The 19,717-nt window shown below is 42.1% G+C and overlaps 1 protein-coding gene across 5 annotated transcripts in view; it reads right to left on the reverse strand.

The window, feature by feature from the left end:
* Nucleotides 1-18,633, reverse strand: part of LOC126293178 (platelet endothelial aggregation receptor 1-like) — a 150,373-nt gene extending 131,740 nt beyond the window's left edge. For 3 of the 5 annotated variants that reach the window (XM_049986279.1, XM_049986277.1, XM_049986276.1), the window contains exons 1-2: nt 18,422-18,633; nt 8,021-8,099 (exon numbers count right to left, since the gene is read on the reverse strand). In XM_049986279.1, coding sequence (XP_049842236.1) covers nt 8,021-8,099; nt 18,422-18,522 — 180 coding nt within the window. In that variant the 5' untranslated portion in view covers nt 18,523-18,633. The remainder of the gene's footprint in view (nt 1-8,020; nt 8,100-18,421) is intronic. The other 2 variants (XM_049986280.1, XM_049986278.1) reach the window with 1 other exon arrangement.
* Between the last annotated feature and the right edge of the window lie 1,084 nt (nt 18,634-19,717).

Genomic DNA, 19,717 nt, shown 5'->3' on the forward strand with positions numbered 1-19,717 from the left:
AGCTGTTCAAGATTCTGAAAAAAGTAGGGGTAAGCTATAGGGAGAGACGGGTCATATACAAAATCTACAACAACCAAGAGGGAATAATAAGAGTGGACGATCAAGTGCTCGTATTAAGAAGGGAATAAGACGAGGCTGTAGCCTTTCGCCCCTACTCTTCAATCTGTACATCGAGGAAGCAATGATGGAAATAAACGAAAGGTTCAAGAGTGGAATTAAAATACAAGGTGAAAGGATATCAATGATACGATTCGCTGATGACATTGCTATCCTGAGTGAAAGTGTAGAAGAATTAAATGATCTGCTGAACGGAATGAACAGTCTAATGAGTACACAGTATGGTTTGAGAGTAAATCGGAGAAAGACGAAGGTAATGAGAAGTAGTAGAAATAAGAACAGCGAGAAACTTAACATCAGGATTGATGGTCACGAAGTCAATGAAGTTAAGGAATTCTGCTACCTAGGAAGTAAAATAACCAATGACGGACGGAGCAAGGAGGACATCAAAAGCAGACTCGCTATGGCAAAAAAGGCGTTTCTGGCCAAGAAAGGTATACTAATATCAAATACCGGCCTTAATTTGAGGAAGAAATTTCTGAGGATGTACGTCTGGAGTACAGCATTGTATGGTAGTGAAACATGGACTGTGGGAATACCGGAACAGAAGTGAATCGAAGCATTTGAGATGTGGTGCTATGGACGAATGTTGAAAATTAGGTGGACTGATAAGGTAAGGAATGAGGAGGTTCTACGCAGAATCGGAGAGGAAAGGAATATGTGGAAAACACTGATAAGGAGAAGGGACAGGATGATAGGACATCTGCTAAGACATAAGGGAATGACTTCCATGGTACTAGAGGGAGCTGTAGAGGGCAAAAACTGTAGAGGAAGACAGAGATTGGAATTTAGTTTTTGGTCATCAGTCTACTGACTGGGTTGATGCGGCCCGCCACGAATTCCTTTCCTGTGCTAACCTCTTCATCTCAGAGTAGTACTTGCAACCTCTACAGTTTTTGCCCTCTACAGCTCCCTCTAGTACCATGGAAGTCATTCCCTCATGTCTTAGCAGATGTCCTATCATCCTGTCCATTCTCCTTATCAGTGTTTTCCACATATTCCTTTCCTCTCCGATTCTGCGTAGAACCTCCTCATTCCTTACCTTATCAGTCCACCTAATTTTCAACATTCGTCTATAGCACCACATTTCAAATGCTTCGATTCTCTTCTGTTCCGGCTTTCCCACAGTCCATGTTTCACTACTAACTGACACACCAAACTGATTGTCACCTAGAGCATTCTCAATTTTCTTTTCCATTCTTCTGTATATTATTCTTGTAAGCAGCTTCGATGCATGAGCTGTTAAGCTGATTGTGGGATAATTCTCGGACTTGTCAGCTCTTGCCGTCTTCGGAATTGTGTGGATGATGCTTTTCCGAAAGTCAGATGGTATTTCGCCAGACTCATATATTCTACACACCAACGTGAATAGTCGTTTTGTTGCCACTTCCCCTAATGATTTTAGAAATTCTGATGGAATGTTATCTATCCCTTCTGCCTTATTTGACCGTAAGTCCTCCAAAGCTCTTTTAAATTCCGATTCTAATACTGGATCCCCTATCTCTTATAACTCGACTCCTGTTTCTTCTTCTATCACATCAGACAAATCTTCAATGTATTCTTTCCACCTATCTGCTCTCTCGTCTGCATTTAACAGTGGAATTGCCGTTGCACTCTTAATGTTACCACCGTTGCTTTTAATGTCACCAAAGGTTGTTTTGACTTTCCTGTATGCTGAGTATGTCCTTCCGACAATCATATCTTTTTCGATGTCTTCACATTTTTCCTGCAGCCATTTCGTCTTAGCTTCCCTGCACTTCCTACTTATTTTATTCCTCAGCGACTTGTATTTCTGTATTCCTGATTTTCCCGCAACATGTTTGTACTTCCTCCTTTCATCAATCAACTGAAGTATTTCTTCTGTTACCCATGGTTTCTTCGCAGCTACTTTCTTTGTGCCTATGTTTTCCTTCCCAACTTCTGTGATGGCCCTTTTTAGAGACGTCCATTCCTCTTCAACTGTGTTGCCTACTGCACTATTTCTTATTGCTGTATCTATAGAGTTAGAGAACTTCAAACGTATCTCGTCATTCCTTAGAACTTCCGTATCCCACTTCTTAGCGTATTGATTCTTCCTGACTAATGTCTTGAACTTCAGCCTACTCTTCATCACTACTATATTGTGATCTGAGTCTATATCTGCTCCTGGGTACGCCTTACAATCCAGTATCTGATTTCGTAATCTCTGTCTGACCATGATGTAATCTAATTGAAATCTTCCCGTACCTCCCGGCCTTTTCCAAGTATACCTCCTCCTCTTGTGATTCTTGAACAGGGTATCCGCTGTTACTAGCTGAAACTTGTTACAGAACTGAATTAGTCTTTCTCCTCTTTCATTCCTTGTCCCAAGCCCATATTCTCCTGTAACCTTTTCTTCTACTGCTTCCCCTACCACTGCATTCCAGTCGCCCATGACTATTACATTTTCGTCCACCTTTACATACTGCATTACCCTTTCAATATCCTCATACACTTTCTCTATCTGTTCATCTTCAGCTTGTCACGTCGGCATGTATACCTGAACTATCGTTGTCGGTGTTGGTCTGCTGTCGATTCTGATTAGGACAACCCGGCCACTGAACTGTTCACAGTAACACACCCTCTGCCCTACCTTCCTATTCATAACGAATCCTACACCTGTTATACCATTTTCTGCTGCTGTTGATATTACCCGATACTCATCTGACCAGAAATCCTTGTCTTCCTTCCACTTCACTTAACTGCACTGATCCGTACTATATCTAGATTGAGCCTTTGCATTTCCCTTTTCAGATTTTCTAGTTTCCCTACCACGTTCAAACTTCTGACATTCCACGCCCCGACTCGTAGAACATTATCCATTCGTTGATAGTTCAATCTTTTTCTCATATTCTTCTCATGAAATACGTCAAGCAAATAATTGAGGACGTAGGTTGCAAGTGCTACTCTGAGATGAAGAGGTTAGCACAAGAAAGCAATTCGTGGCGGGCCACATCAAACCAGTCAGTAGACTGATGACCAAAAAAAAAAAAAGGATAAAAAAAACTGAAATTCTGAGAATGTACGTTTCGAGCACGCCACTGAACGACAGGGAAAGATGGAGTTGGAAAAATTGGAACAGAAGCTAAATTCGAATCGCGGTATTACAGAAAAATGTTGAAAATTAGGTGGACTGGTAAGATAAGGGATGAAAGCTTCTCCATAGAATCGGCAAGGAAAGGCAAACATGGTAACCACTGAAGAGCAGACGGGGCAGGATGACTGGACATCTGTTTCTTCGGTTTTTTGGGAAATACTCGTTTACGTACCCCATGTATCATAATGAAAAATGCTCAGGTTTCAATTACCTATCAGTCCCGTCACTTTTGAAACGATTGGTCGTACTGTCCGTTAAGCGTGACTTTCTCAATAAACGAGAAGGTTTTAAGCCGAAATATCTTAGGCTGCGCACATGCGAACTGTCAAGAATCGTTTGTCCGTCTTCTGAGGTCTTCCCATTATAAATGGTGAGTTACCCCAGAAAATGATTCCATAAGACATTATTGGGTGGAAACACGTAAAATACGACAGAACGTTGACTCGTTTGCTTCCAAGACGAGCAATTCTATGGAGAGCAAAATTGTTTGACAAGCTCAGTAATATGCTTCTTCCAGTTCAAGTTTTCATCAGTATGCACAGCCAAAAACCTGCTTACCGACTCCTGTTAATGCGCTACATACACTGCTGGTATGACACCATTTGGTGTACGGAACTGAATACAGTGTGTTCTCAAAATTAAAGGAGAGACCACTTTCAATGTGAAAAATAGCATTAACAGTTGATTAACTTCTCATGGTTGGGATTCACAGTCATATAATATTTCTTAAAAGACATCATAGTCACGTTGACTGAATAAAATATTTATTATTACGATTGCAATTTCTGCCTTATGGCAATTTTCAAGTAACACTGCAAAAGTTACCTAAACACAAAAAATACAAAAGTGAAGCACAGGGTGTATATACATAATTAAGCAAACATTTCATTAAGATAGTAGCGCACTTATAAAAATCGGTGAGAAATGTTCATTACTTACATTCTGTCAGAACATAAGACTATCTTACATGAGTACATGTCGTCGTGAAATTGCAGCCTTTTGACTGTGAGAGTCCCACATGATCCGATGAGTACGACACTTATTACCACCCTGACATTTTGTATAGACAAGCGTGTAAACGGGGTTTTTCTCATTTAAAAAAAAAATGGGCGTTGCCGACCGCAGCGCCGTATTCTGCCTGTTTACATATCTCTATATTTGAATACACATTCCTATACCACTTACTATGGTGCTTCAGTGTATATTATTCTTGTGACCTCACTTAAAGGGAGAGTAATACTTATTTTTTTTTACAATCCCGACGTTTGAGCCATATGTTTTGCCTTAGTAATATATTTATTTTCTTGTTGTTTGTTTCGGTTTGATAGTTTAATCTGTGAACCACTAATGCTGACATGGCATTCGATGGAGAAAAGTCGCCAACCAGTTCGGCCAAGGTGGTCTCCTAAACTGCATTGACCTAGAACCTTAAATTTTTTATACCGCCAAGAGATCGTTCACCTTAGTAATTGACACAAATTTCAATTTGATATCTCTAACCACTTCTAACAAGGAGACGGTAGGACCTTAGGGGTCGGGGATTTTTCCGAAATTTTGTGTGGTGAAAGAGGACCCCTAACACCTCAAGTGGTTAAAATATTAGGACGCACTACTATGAAAATTCCGAGAAAAATCGATCCAAAGTTTCTTAGGTGCCGTCACGCGGTCTGGCATACATGGTAAGCGCTCGGACCCTTACGCCAGAGGTCTCGGATTCGATTCCTCCTCTGGCACTTTTTTTTCTTCTGTTACTTGCAAAATTGCAGCGCATTGTTGCAGAAGAATGGTGAAATTAATTCCCGGGATGATTGTATATTCTATGTATTCCATAATTCACCGTCAATTATCGTCACCATTATTCCGAGACATGATGATTCAATATGCCTGGTTTGCCTCAAAATTACCATAAACTCAAAACATTTTCGTAAATGTTAATGGGGCATGTTTTTGTACAGATTTATCGCTAACGCCCAGTGATTGAAAAAAAAAATCCGCCTTTATATGTTGCGCAAGATGTCGCAAAAATTGTTACTTTGTTTGTTTTTACGATAATTACCACTGCGGTTCTTGTTTATAATTATTATATGTCAAAAAACTAAATGCTTCCCAATCGACTTTGTTATTCTGATAAAAAAATCCAATGTTTCCCCTGATATAATTTACAATTAAAAATGGAAAACCCACCGCCATGAATTGTGTTGTTGGATAAAAAGACTATAATTTTTATTCAATAATGTAACTAATTTGTTAAAGATCATGTTGGTTTGGGAAACTTTCTGAATAATTGGTGGAATAACAAAACAAAATGAAACAGATGAAAAAAAAGTGCCAGAGGAGGACTCGAACCCGAGACCTATGGCGTAAGACTCCGAGGCCTAAAAACCCTTGTTTTTTATTCCACAAAAACAGTAACAAAAATGGCTACAATGAAATGACATAAATAAGGTGACAGATAATTGCAGTCATAAATTACAGCATTCAAAGAATGAGGCTTTAGCAGTAGCACAATTTAGCACCTTCACTGTCACCTTCAACTGGTGGCAGTTCAGCATGCACATTTTCTTCTTCTGCAGACCCAAATTAATCATTCAGTAAATCCTTGATGTGTGTTCCTTCCAGGGTAAATTACGTGGACAGAACAGGAGTCCCGAACAGCGACATCGTAAAATACTTCACTGCCTTGTTATTTTTGTCAGTTCCAGCCTTCTAAACGCATCCATAGGGAGTTCAAGATCTTCCTTTACATCAGGCTACAGATGTTTGTCGCCATATTCTTGTATCTGCTGTACTACAGATTTATTTTTCATGTGTGACTTGCAGGTGAGGTTAGGGTCGGGAACGAGACAGACCCAACCCATTCCCTCTCTACTAGGAATCCAGTTCCTAACTTATACCCATTATGTTGAAGACAATTCGGAGCATTTTACCATATTTCTTATTGTGATTCTGATATTTCAGTATTTTCTCGAATTCATTTTCCCTATACATCTTGTATTCAATATGTTCATCGCTCCCAGTATTGTTAAAAACATAACTTGTATATTTGCCCACTAACCAAATCACTGCGTTATTCTTTGCCTGAGGGTAGTAACTTTCCTCTGGTCTGAAGAAAATGTTAGTCGGTACATTGTTTGCTGAAGTTCGTGTTATTTGAGCAATTTTCTGCCTGGTCCACCTCCAGTTGATAATCCGATCTCCAAATGTGTAACGATGAGGCACACTATCAACGAGGTTGCATTTGCTGCAGAGGTTAGTGTCACTTAAACCGATGGCAAAGATACGCTCATTAGTGATGATGATGTTATTGACTACCTTGTACCACGCTGTTCTCACGTCAGACGAAAGAACATCACTACTGATTTTTTTCCAGACCACATTCCATGCTATTCCAGCATATTTAGTTTCTATGTTATTTTTCCTTTCACGTTACCGTCTTTCAGCTAAAATCGCCTTTGCTGTAACGTTTCTGGAGTTTAAAAGCTTTTTACTGAGGTAACTTAGCTCAAGATAACCTCCCTAATGTGCTTCAGCTTAAAACTTATTTTTTGTATATTTATCGGCGGCTCTACACTTTCTGGCCTGGCAATATCGTACTTTTGCTGTAATGCACCTACATTATGCTCCATGTTCGTTTGACATACAATGCCATCGCTAGGCCAGACGGCTGCTCGTCAATGGACTAACATTTTATACTCATAAGGCACCTAAGAAACTTTGGATCGATTTTTCCCTGGATTTTCCGGGTAGTGCGTCCTAATATTTTAACCACCTGAGGTGTCAGGGGTCCTCTTTCACACCACACAAAATTTCGGAGAAATCCCTGACCCCACGGTCGTGACGTCTCCTTGTATAAAAGAGGTGTCTTAACAGAAAGATAGGCAGGCAGGTGCATAAAAACTAAATTCTGGTGCCATAAATTTAGAAATTAACGGTTTTCGGATTTTTCCTTTGCTTGTACTGTGTAACCTTGCTTCTTGCCAATTTTCATGATTCTAACTCAACGGAAAGTGGCCTGTAGGTTTTGATGAGTGAGTCTGCGAGCATCGAAATATTTAACATACGGGGTAAAAGGGCATACATTTTAACTGCATTGACTTATCAGCTTAAATTGTTTACATCTCCAGGAAGCTGTAGATATAAGTATGTGACAAATCTGAACTCAACATTTCTGCCATCTCGTAAAAAATTAGGTCTTAACAGTCGGACAGAGCGACAGACTTGCAAGGATAGCCCTCTAAGTCACACGTTTTTACCGATTGTTGTAAAAAAAAGAAAATCTTCACGGAAATAAAAATTCTGACTTCAGCGACGAACTGCACAACACGTAAGAAGTGAAGTGCTTAGATTAATGGCAAGAGATTTAATTCGATATGTGTCTTTCGGCTTACAATAGCCTTCTAAATAGTTGTTGTAAACTGGGAGTGGTGAGATCACACTGGAAGTGTTCTCATGAAGCAAGTTACATGCTGTGAATATCTGTGGCTGTATTAGTTGTAGATCGATTTGCAGTAAATGTATAGTGGTTTATATCAATTACAAATTCAGAATAAACGACCATAATAAGAAAACAATAATTTACTAAAGTTATGAATGTCATACCCTGGTTACGACAGTGTAGGATGCTCAGATGTATAATAAAAGAAACATAAATAAACTATTAGTATGAACCAGATAGATGTAGACGGCCATTACAAAGTAATCCAGATATGTTTGTGGGGTAGAGCGATCGTGTTTCACCGACACAAATATTCTGAAAAGAGAACAGCTATGCAGTAAGATGTGGCTTACCTTGGTCACAGTTTGCTTGTAATACACCGTTTTCCAACCCCAAAGCTTTGATTTCATTTCGGTGACTACTTTCTTGTAGCTGCAAACCAACAACAAACTTTCAGAAGAAGAGGCATCTATGTTGCTTTCAAACATTCAAACTCTCAAATAGCTTTATTATGGCAAACTTATAACTGACAGCTTAAATTTAGTTAAAAATTCATAAAAATATTTGAAAATTAATCCTTGGAAACAAAAGAAATATCAATTTTACCGTCTGCTTTCAAGTCTACACTAGCAAGACGTAAATGAAGGGGCAAAGATAACTATTTGTTAATAATTTACTTAGCATATCACAGTTTGGACTCCAGAAGGGTTGCTCGAATGAGAATGTTATTTATACATTTCATCCATCGAAGAATACAAGCCTTAAATAATAATATATCGCCAATTGGTATTTTTATGAGCTTTCCAAGGCGTTTGATTCTGTAGATCGTGCTATTTTCTTAGACAAACTCAAATTTGGTGGCAATGATGGCTTTAGACACAGCTGGTTTGAATCATAATAAACAGAATGTAAAAGTTTGTGCTGAATAATTCAAACAATGTCGGAAAACCAGAAAATTGTAGTGACTAGGGGAGTCTCACAGGGTTCAATTTTGGGTCCACCCCTATTCCTTATATATGTGACTGGCCTTTCACTTAATTCAACAAGCAGAATGGGTACTATTAGCAGATGATACTAGTGCTATAATCAATCCCATTAAAGAGAAAGAAACAGAAGAGTTGATAAATGATATTTTTCAAAGAATTATTAAATGGTTCCCTGAAAATGGACTCTCCCTAAATTTTGGCAAAACGCACTACGTTTAGTTCTGTACAACGAACATGTCATACCAACAAATGATGTAACACGTGATGAGAAGCCTGTAAATGGGCCAGAATTCTCCAAACTTTTTTTAACTGCAACACGCATATTACTCAGATGCTCAGACAATTAAGTTCAGCTACTTTTGCTTTTCATTTAATTCTTGATCTTGGAAACAAACGTGTCAACCTCCTGACATATTTTGTATATTTCCATTCAATACCTCTTATGGAATAATTTTCTGCTCTAACTTATCACTTATTGATAGCACACAAACGAACACTAAGAACAATATGTGGTGTTCACCCATCGACATCATGTAGATATCACGAGGAGTCAGCCATTTTAACTGCGCCTTCACAGTACATATATTCGCTAGTGAAATTCGTCATAAATAATCCATCACAATTTGAGACAAACAATGATTTACATGCGTACAATACTAGAGGAAAAAATGACCTTTATTACCTATTGTTACGGCAGTTAGTGGAGTTCAATATGCAGTAACAAAAATGTTTGATCACCGAAGCAAGTTTTAAATCTAATTTAAAATCGTTTCTCCTGGACAAATCCCTCTATCCTATTGAAGAATTTCTGCTTAAAAGCTGGTGGTAGCCATTAAAAAAAAGTTTTGTTGCATTGTTGCATGAGTAGGACTAACTAATAATCAAGTCTCTGTAAGTCCATCATTTTATAAAGATGGTTGCTGGACCTCGGCAGCTCAGTGTAAAATGTCAAATCGAATCACATTCAGCCATCTTAATTTCCAGCCTTCTTTTATTTCATCAACGACTTTCAGCTTTACATTACGCCCGCTTCAGGCCCCCTAGTGACGTGTAGGAAGAATCTCTTCTCTTTTACAGTCGAAAGAAGAAAAAAAGAAACAGAGTTAGCTGTACTCTGGCTCCTACACTGAAGAGCCCAAGGAACTGGTACACCTGCCTAATATCGTGTAATGCCCCAGCGAGCACACAGAAGTGTCACAAAACGACGTGGCATGGACTCGGCCAATGTCTGAAGTAGTGCTGGAGGGAACTGACACCATGAATCCAGAGTATGAGGGGGTGGAGATCTCTTCTGAACGGCACGTTGCAACACAACCCATATATGCTCAATAGTGTTCATGTCTGGGGAGTTTTCTGGCCATAGGAAGTATTTAAACTCAAAAGAATATTCCTGGAGCCACTCTATAGCAATTATGGACGTCTGGGGCGTAGCATTTTCCTGCTGCAGTTGCCCAAGTCCGTCGGAATTAACAATCGACATGAATGGATGCAGGTGATCAGACAGGATGCTTACGTACATGTCACCAGTCAAAGCCGTATTACGAAGCATCAGGGGTCCCATATTACTCCAACTGCACACACCCCACATCATTCCACAGCCTCCACCAGCTTCAATAGTGCCCAAGTCCGTCGGAATTAACAATCGACATGAATGGATGCAGGTGATCAGACAGGATGCTTACGTACATGTCACCAGTCAAAGCCGTATTTCGAAGCATCAGGGGTCCCATATCACTCCAACTGCACACACCCCACATAATTCCACAGCCTCCACCAGCTTCATTAGTGCCCAAGTCCGTCGGAATTAACAATCGACATGAATGGATGCAGGTGATCAGACAGGATGCTTACGTACATGTCACCAGTCAAAGCCGTATTTCGAAGCATCAGGGGTCCCATATCACTCCAACTGCACACACCCCACATCATTCCACAGCCTCCACCAGCTTCAATAGTGCCCTGCTGACATGCAGGGTCCACGGATTCATGAGGTTGTCTCTATACCCGTACACTTCCACCCGCTCGATACCATTTGAAACGAGACTCGTCCGACGAGGCAAAATATTTCCAGTCGTCAAGTGTCCAATCTCAGTGTTGACGGGCCCAGGCGAGGCATAAAGCTTTATGTCATGCAGTCATCGAGGGTACACGAGCGGGCCTTCGGCTCTGAAAGCCCATATCGATGATGTTTCACTCAATGCTTCACACGATGACACCTGTTAGTGGCCCAGCATTGAAATGGAAGGGTTGCACTTCTGTCACGTTGAACGATTCTGTTCAGCCATCATTGGTCCCGTTCTTGCAGTTTTTATTCCGGCCGCGGCGATGTCGGGGACTGATGTTTTACCGGATTACCGATATTCATGGTGCACTCGTGAAATGACCGTACGGGAAAATCTCCACTTCATTGTCATCTTGGAGATGCTGTGTCCCATCGCTCATGGGCCGACAATAGAACCACTTTCAAACTGTCTTAAATCTTGATAACCTGCCATTGTAGCAGCAGTAACAGATCTAACAACTGCGGCAGACACTTGTTGCCTTATGTTGGCGTTGCCGGCCGCAGTGTCATATTCTGCCTGTTTCCATATCTCTGAATATGAATACGCATGCCTACACTAGTTTCTTTGGCGCCCCAGCGCATTTCTCTTGTGCAGGGTGTGAGAGTTTCCCTCCACACCGGTCAGGACCCCATAGGCGGAGTAATATAAGGCTGAAACTGGTTGCACAAGTAAGATAAAACTGGAAATTTAGATGCCTGAGGGTGATTCAATTTGACATTTTAAAAATAATCATGTGTTCATTAATGTAAATACTAATCAAACATACTTCACATCATTTCGATAAAATAATCGCGCAAATGATCTACGGAAATATAACTATTTATTATATTTTGCAAAAACAGACATAATGTCTGATGGGATAACAGCAATCAGTGATTTTATAATGTTACTTATAATCCGTCTTGATTGCTTTTTATTCATATGACCGGTTTCGGTTCATACAGAACCATCTTCAACTGTAACAATAATGATACTAATTTAATATTTCACGGAAGCAACTCTTTTTCATCTTATCTAAACAACATCAAATGTACCAGAACGTACCTGATATTTCAGTTACAGGAGTAACCCGTCCAAATCCAGCAACTCACATGCTGCATCACATAAAATTGGTTGGCAGAGTGCACGTCATTTATATTAATTATAACACTATTACCGACAGGTGGCGTCTGGTACATTTGTTACATTCCATTTGCACATACTGTATTCAGTAGATTTTTTTTAATTAAAAATACTTAATTAAAATACGTAGATGTCAAGGTTAAAATCTGTACTTGTCAAAATTAAAAAACAGTGAAATTATCATTTTTATAGGATCTAAAAAACATAAGGCGATTTATATATCTACTTATAGATATATCATCAGGTGAGAAAAGCTACCCTGCTCTCGCCGATAACCGACTCCACTCGCAAATGACTGTATCTTTATGTGCATCGGAAGTCAGGACTTCCGATGCATATAATGATACACTCATTTGCGAGAGCAACCTACCGTTTCTCACCTGATGGTGACCGCTGAAATATTGTGTTCAGATGACAGTTTGATGCTGCTGGAAACCCGACAAGAATTTGATATATAATACGCCAGGAAAGCCTACATAGTCACAGGTGCTCTGTCGTGTTGAAAGATGCAATCACCGTCCACGAATTCCTCTTCAACAATGGGAAGGAATAAGGTGCTTAAGACATCAGTGTAGGCCTGTGCTGTGATAGCGCCACGCAAAATAACATCGGATGCAAGCCCCCTCAATGAAAAACACGACCACACCATAACACCACCGCCTCCGAATTTTACTGTTAGCACTACACACGCTGCCACATGACGTTCACCGGGCATTCACCATACCCACACCCCGCCATGGGATCGCTACATTGTATACCGTGATTCGTGACTCCACACAACGTTTTCCCACTGTTCAATCGTCCAATGTTTATGCTCTTTATACTATGCGAGGCGTCGTTTGGCATTTACCGGCGTGGTGTGTGGCATATGAACAGCCGCTCGACCATGAAATCCAAGTTTTCCATACTAACTATCATAGTACTTGCAGTGGATCCTGATGAAATTTGGAATTGCTGTGTGATGGTCTGGACAGATGTCTGCCTCTTACACTTTATGCCACTCTTCAACTGTCGGCGGTCTCTGTCAGTCAACAGACGAGGTCCACCTGTAGGCTTTTGTGCTGTACGAATCCCTTCATGTTTCCACTCCACCACCACATCGGAAACAGTGGACCTAGGGATGTTTAAGGGCGTGGAGTTCTGGCGTACAAGCTTATGACAGAAGTCACACCCAATCACATGACCACACCCAATCACATGACCACGTTCGAAGTCCGTGAGTTCCGCAGAGCACCCCATTCTTGTCTCTCACGATGTCTGATGACTACCGAGGATGCTGATATGGAGTACCTGGCAGTGGGTGGCAGCACAATGCACCTAATATGAAAAACGTATCACATAGCGTATGTCGAGAGAGAATGCGTAAGACGCTTGCCTGACTCACGCCACTTCCGCCTGCGATTGCGCGGCAGCCAACGTACCCATCAACTGCAGCAGCAGCGAAACCATTAATTTCTCCCTCTTGTGTCGTCACTTGTTTCTTTCCACTACGTCGTGTAGGCGTTATACTACCACTTTCACGAAACTGGCTGAAGAGGTTTATAAATGAATGCCGAGATGGTTGACGTCTACTGAGATATCTTACCACTCAGACCAAACCCTTCGAAAATACAAGTGTGTGCCTTTCATTAAAGGAACAGGGAAGCTAATAGTGAGCTACATATTGCATGGTCAGGCATCCAACTCCAGCATCATCGCGCACCTAAATACTAGGCAGTCACTCTGGATAGAACTCTGACATTTAAAACTCACTGTTAAGAACACCAAGAGTTCGTGTACATACTTCATGATTTCCTGCTTCCTAAAACGACTCTGTGTCAGGCGAAACACTGTTGCAAAATTGAACGCTGCGGTTGTTGTCGGAAGGACTAAATCTCCGGACACAACCTTGCTGCCCGTTGCCATTTGCCTTTCCATACTTTAACACTACGTTGGCAAGCTCTCGATTCGAATACGTAGCCTCTGTGTACAACACATCGACGACATCGGACACAATATTACCAACTACCATGCCAGGAGAAGGTGCTATAACATGAAGTATAAGGAACAGTACAACCCTCCACGAGGAAACCTTGACTATTGCAACTGTGGCTGCGTGGTACAGCACGTATTAGACCGCAGTCTCTGTAACAATGTATGACTGAATAAATGGTCTCTAGCATGGACATTTTTTGTTCCGTATCCTCTCATCGATCAATCCCTAGAGTTTGTACACGTTGAAAGAAATCATCCTGTGTTTACATCCGTCCTAATATTCATCAGAGTAGTTTTTAAAAATTTGAAGTAAAACGGCCAAAAACTTTTCCAGATTTTTGTAATAACCTGTCCCCTTTATTTATTATATGTCTGTGTATATGTTATATGTATTGAAAATAGGTGTATAAAAAGGGGAGCGTATTCTAATGCAATTTTGTATCAATGTCTACATGTTCATTAGTTCAAAATTTCATATATCCGAACGTCGGCAGAAGTAGAAGTTTTTCGGAACATTTACGTGTACAGCTTGTTTTGTAAATGGCCATTCAAACAGACTTGTTATTTACATGTAAGTTTGTTCAGCCGTAATGTTCATGGCGTACGAATAGTGTAGAACGAATACAGTTCTTTGATGTACGGTGAGTGTTGTTATTATTATTAATCTCGAATCAGAAACATACAAATTTACAGTACCCATACATATCAATAAATATGTACATATACAGGGTGTTACAATAAAGAAAAGTTGTTATGTGGACATGTGTCCTGAAACGCTTAATTTCCATGTTAGAGCTCATTTTAGTTTCGCCCACCTACGCTCAATGGAGCACGTTATCATGATTTCATATGGGATACTCTACCTGTGCTGCTAGAACATGTGCCTTTACAAGTACGACACAACATGTGGTTCATGCACGATGGAGCTCGTGCACATTTCAGTCGAAGTGTTCGTACGCTTCTCAACAATAGATTCGGTGACCGATGGATTGGTAGAGGCGGACCAATTCCGTGGCCTCCAGGCTCTCCTGACCTCAACCCTCTTGACTCTCATTTATGGGGGCATTTGAAAGCTCTCGTCTACGCAACCCCGGTACCAAATGTAGAGACTCTTCGTGCTCGTATTGTGGACGGCTGTGATACAATACGCCATTCTCCAGGGCTGCATCAGCGCATCAGGGATTCCGTGCGATGGAGGGTGGATGCATGTATCCTCGCTAACGGAGGACATTTTGAACATTTCCTGTAACAAAGTGTTTGAAGTCAAGCTGGTACGTTCTGCTGCTGTGTGTTTCCATTCCATGATTAATGTGATTTGAAGAGAAGTAATGAAATGAGCTCAAACATGTAAAGTAAGCGTTTCCGGACACACGTCCACATAACATATTTTCTTTCTTTGTGTGTGAGGAATGTTTCCTGAAAGTTTGGCCGTACCTTTTTGTAACACCCTCTACATACAGTGGAGAAGTGAGTATGGTACAGAAACTACCTTCAACGTTAACATTTTCACGTCTACGAGACAAATTCGAAATTCTTGGAACAGTGTGCGATGTGCATAAAGGTCGATCAGGGCGACCTCGTACAGCTACAAGTGACGATTCCACAACTGCGGTCTTGGAACTTTTTCAGCGTTCGCCTAAAAAATCTTCAAGGAAAGTGGCACGTGAGAGTAATGTAAGTGCTAGTAGTGTGCTACGCATTCTGAAGAAAGGCAAGTTTCGTGTGTGCATTCCAAGGCTGGTGCAGCAGCTAAGTGACGACGATCCAGATCGAAGGTTAGAATTTTGTGAACGGGTTCAGGAGATGCTGAGACGTGGACCGGGATTTATGGGTAGCATAATTTGGTGGGATGAAGCCCAATTCAGACTCAATGGAACTGTCAATAGGCACAATTGTGTGTACTGGGCTGAAGATTATCCTCACATTACAGTTGAAAAGGATGTGAATTTGCCTGATGTAAATATGTGGTGTGGTTTGTCTACAAGGCTACTCATTGGGCCTTTCCGCTTTGAAGGTGCTGTTACTGTACCTGCCATTTGTGCATTATACGGTAATGATGAGTTTGTTTCCAACAAGATGGCTCCCCGCTGCACTGTCTTAGGGACGTACGAGCATACCTGGATCACAATGTGCCAGGCCAGTGGATAGGACGCAGGGGACCGATCGAGTTACCTGCACGCTCTCCAGACCTCACGCCGCTCGATTACTTCTTATGGGCTCAGTAAAAGATGAGGTGTACAAACGTAAACCACGTAACCTGGACACACTTTGGAATGAGATTCAGGCGGTGGGCGCAGAAATCTCATTGGACACTTTGGTACGATGTACGGAATCAGTGGTGACTCGTACTCAGAAATGTATTGATTCTGAAGGCCACCAGTTTGAACATTAATCACATTTGCGAAGTACATTTATTTTTCCAATTGGACTTCAAGCTTTCCATTTCTAGAAATTTAACATTGTAGAACGGGGAATAAATTTTCTATGACGCTTCAAACTGTGTATACATTTTTTTGACGCACCCATATTGAAACGTTCTTAGCAAATAGGAAAGTTTTGTTATGGCTTATCACCTTATGATTAGGACTACTACAGAATCTGAATTGGCAATAAAAATAAACAAGTTTCAGTGTCAGAGGGAGAGGGGGGGAGGGGAGGGAGGAGAAATGGACATAGAAAGCGGAAAGGAAGAAACGGACAAAGAGAGCATGGAGAGGGTCATGGACAGAATGAGGAGGAAAATGAAGGAAACGGACAGAGAGAGCGGCAGGCGGAGATGGACAGAGACAGGGAGATAAGGAGTTTAGTGCGTGTATACAATTCGCATTCATATTACAAACGTGTGCTTTCTGTTCCTTATTTTCCATTTAATGGGAACGAGAGATATAAACGGGTCACAGGAAACAGCTAGCAACACATTAAATCTCAAAAGCGGTACAATTTGGTGGCTCTCCCCTACTTCTACATCTGCCTCTGACTCTTCAAATGGTTCAAATGGCTCTGAGCACTATGGGACTTAACATCTGAGGTCATCAGTCCCCTAGACATAAAAACTACTTAAATCTAACTAACCTAAGGGCATCACACACATCCATGCCGGAGGCAGGATACGAACCTACAACCATAACAGCAGTGCGGTTCCGGCCTGAAGCGCCTAGAACCCCACGGTCACAACGGCCGGCCTTCTGACTCTCCATTCCACAAAACATGCTGCATCCTGCCTAGCAATAAATCCTCACTCCAGGCAAGAATTTCGCCAGTTACTCCATACGTTGTTGTTGTGGTCTTCAGTCCTGAGACTGGTTTGATGCAGCTCTCCATGCTACTCTATCCTTTGCAGGATTCTTCATCTCCCAGTACCTACTGCAACCTACATCCTTCTGAATCTGCTTAGTGTACTCATCTTTTGGTCTCCCCCTACGATTTTTACTCTCCACCCTGCCCTCCAATACTAAATTGGTGATCCCTTGATGTCTCAGAATATGTCCTACCAACCGATCCGTTCTTCTAGTCAAGTTGTGCCACAAACTCCTCTTCCTCCCAGTTCTATTCAACACCTCCTCATTAGTTATGTGATCTACCCATCTAATCTTTAACATTCTTCTGTAGCACCACATTTCGAAAGCTTCTATTCTCTTCTTCTGCAAACTTTTTATCGTCCATGTTTCATTTCCGTATTTGGCTACACTCCATAAAAATACTTTCAGAAGCGACTTCCTGACACTTAAATCAATACTCCATGCTAACAAATTTCTCTCCTTCAGAAATGCTTTCCTTGCCATTGCCAGTCTACATTTTATATCCTACTTCGACCATCATCAGTTGCTTTGCTCCCCAAATAGCAAAACTCCTTTACTACTTTAAGTGCCTCATTTCCTTTGCTAATTCCCTGAGCATCACACAATGTAATTCGACTACATTCCATTATCCTCGTTTTGCTACTACATACGATCGTACTATAATAATAATCGTTGTTGTCCGTAGCTCGTGGTCGTGCGGTAGCGTTATCGCTTCCCGAGTTCGATTCCAGGCGGGGTCAGGGATTTTCTCTGCCTCGTGATGACTGGGTGTTGTGTGATGTAGTTAGGTTTAAGTAGTTCTACGTTCTAGAGGACTGATGACCGTAGATGTTAAGTCCCATAGTGCTCAGAGCCTTTTTTAACCGTTGATGCAGTTGTGAGTGAAACGCTTTTCGGTAGTTCAGAAATACTGCAACCATGTCAATGCGTCAGCTTTCAGGATCCCACACGGGTTGGCGCGATTTGGATTTCGCACATTCGATGTTGTCGGAATCCGTCCTGGTTCGCTCATACGGGGTCGTTCCGTTGTTGCTGCGTGGGTGGTGGAGGTTCGAACTGAGCGAGGTGGTGCACGGGTCAGCACACTAGACTCTCAATCTGGACGAGTCCGGCGATCCTGACTTGGGTTCTCCGTGATTTCCCTAAATCACTTCAGGCAAATGCCTGCATGGTTCCTTTGGAAGGGCACGGCCGTCTTCCTGTCCCATCCTTTCCTAATCCGATGGGGCCGATGACCTCGATGTTTGGTCTCCCTTCCCCAGACCAAGAAGCCAAGCAACCAACCAACTGGGAGATCTGAAGTAACTTACTTGGCTGTGGTGTAGCATATGTTTTGAACTCGCTGTGGAGGAGCAGACACGGTGCTGACTGCCATGACGACGATGACGTAGACGAGCAGCGACGGCGCCATGCCTCCCCAGAGTCGTCCGCCCTCAGCCGTGGCAGCCTAGCAGTGCGTGTCGCACTCCGCCGCGTAGAAACATCGCCGCGCGGCGTTGACGGTTCGCACTCCACTGGGCGAAGGCGGCTGTCCGCGCCTCCAAGAGGAACAACTGACGCAATGAAAGTTCCGGGTTGTGTGCAGCGGCCGCAGATAGCTCTATCAGGAAGCCAGGCTCGTATCCTGTCCACACACGTTTCCTCATCCATGCAGCTGGTGCGACGCAAAACCCCCTCAGCTCTGAAAGGATATTTTTTTTTAGTCATCATCAGTGTTCTGACTGCTTTGATGCGGCCCTCCACGAATTCAACACCTCTTCCAAACTCCTCATCTCTGATTAGCAACCTGCGTCCACAATTATTTGCTGGCTGTATTCCAATCCCCTTTACAATTTTTCCCTCTACAACTCCCGCTAGTACCATGGGAGTCATTAGCTGACGTCTTAACAGATGTCCCGTCATCCCGTTCCTTCTCCTTATCAGTGTTTTCCACATAATCCTTTATTCTCCAATTCTGCGTAGAGCCTCCTAATTCCTTTCTATACCAGTCCACCTAATTTTGAAAATTCGTTTGTAACACCACACCTCAAATGTCTCGATTCCGGTTTTCCCACAGTCTGTGTTTCACTACCATGCAAGCCTCTGCTCCAAACGTACATTCTTAGATATCTCTTCCTGAAATTATTGTCTATGTTTGATAATAGTAGACTTCTCTTGCCCAGGAATGTCCTTTTTGCCAGTGCTTGTCTGCTTTTCATGTCCTCCCTGCTCCGTCCGTCATTGGTTGTTTTACTAACTAGACAGTAGAATTCCTTAACTTCATCTACTTCTTGACCACCAACCCTGTTCTCATTTCTACTACTCGTCATTACTATCCGCGCGGGATTAGCCGAGCGGTCCAGGGCGCTGGTGTTGGTGGTGGTTAGTATTTAACGTCCCGTCGACAACGAGGTCATTAGAGACGGAGCGCAAGCTCGGGTTAGGGAAGGATTGGGAAGGAAATCGGCCGTGCCCTTTCAGAGGAACCATCCCGGCATTTCCCTGAAACGATTTAGGGAAATAACGGAAAACCTAAATCAGGATGGCTGGAGACGGGATTGAACCGTCGTCCTCCCGAATGCGAGTCCAGTGTGCTAACCACTGCGCCACCTCGCTCTGTAGGGCGC

This window comes from Schistocerca gregaria, chromosome 10, assembly GCF_023897955.1.
Source record: "Schistocerca gregaria isolate iqSchGreg1 chromosome 10, iqSchGreg1.2, whole genome shotgun sequence".
NCBI lineage: Eukaryota > Metazoa > Arthropoda > Insecta > Orthoptera > Acrididae > Schistocerca > Schistocerca gregaria.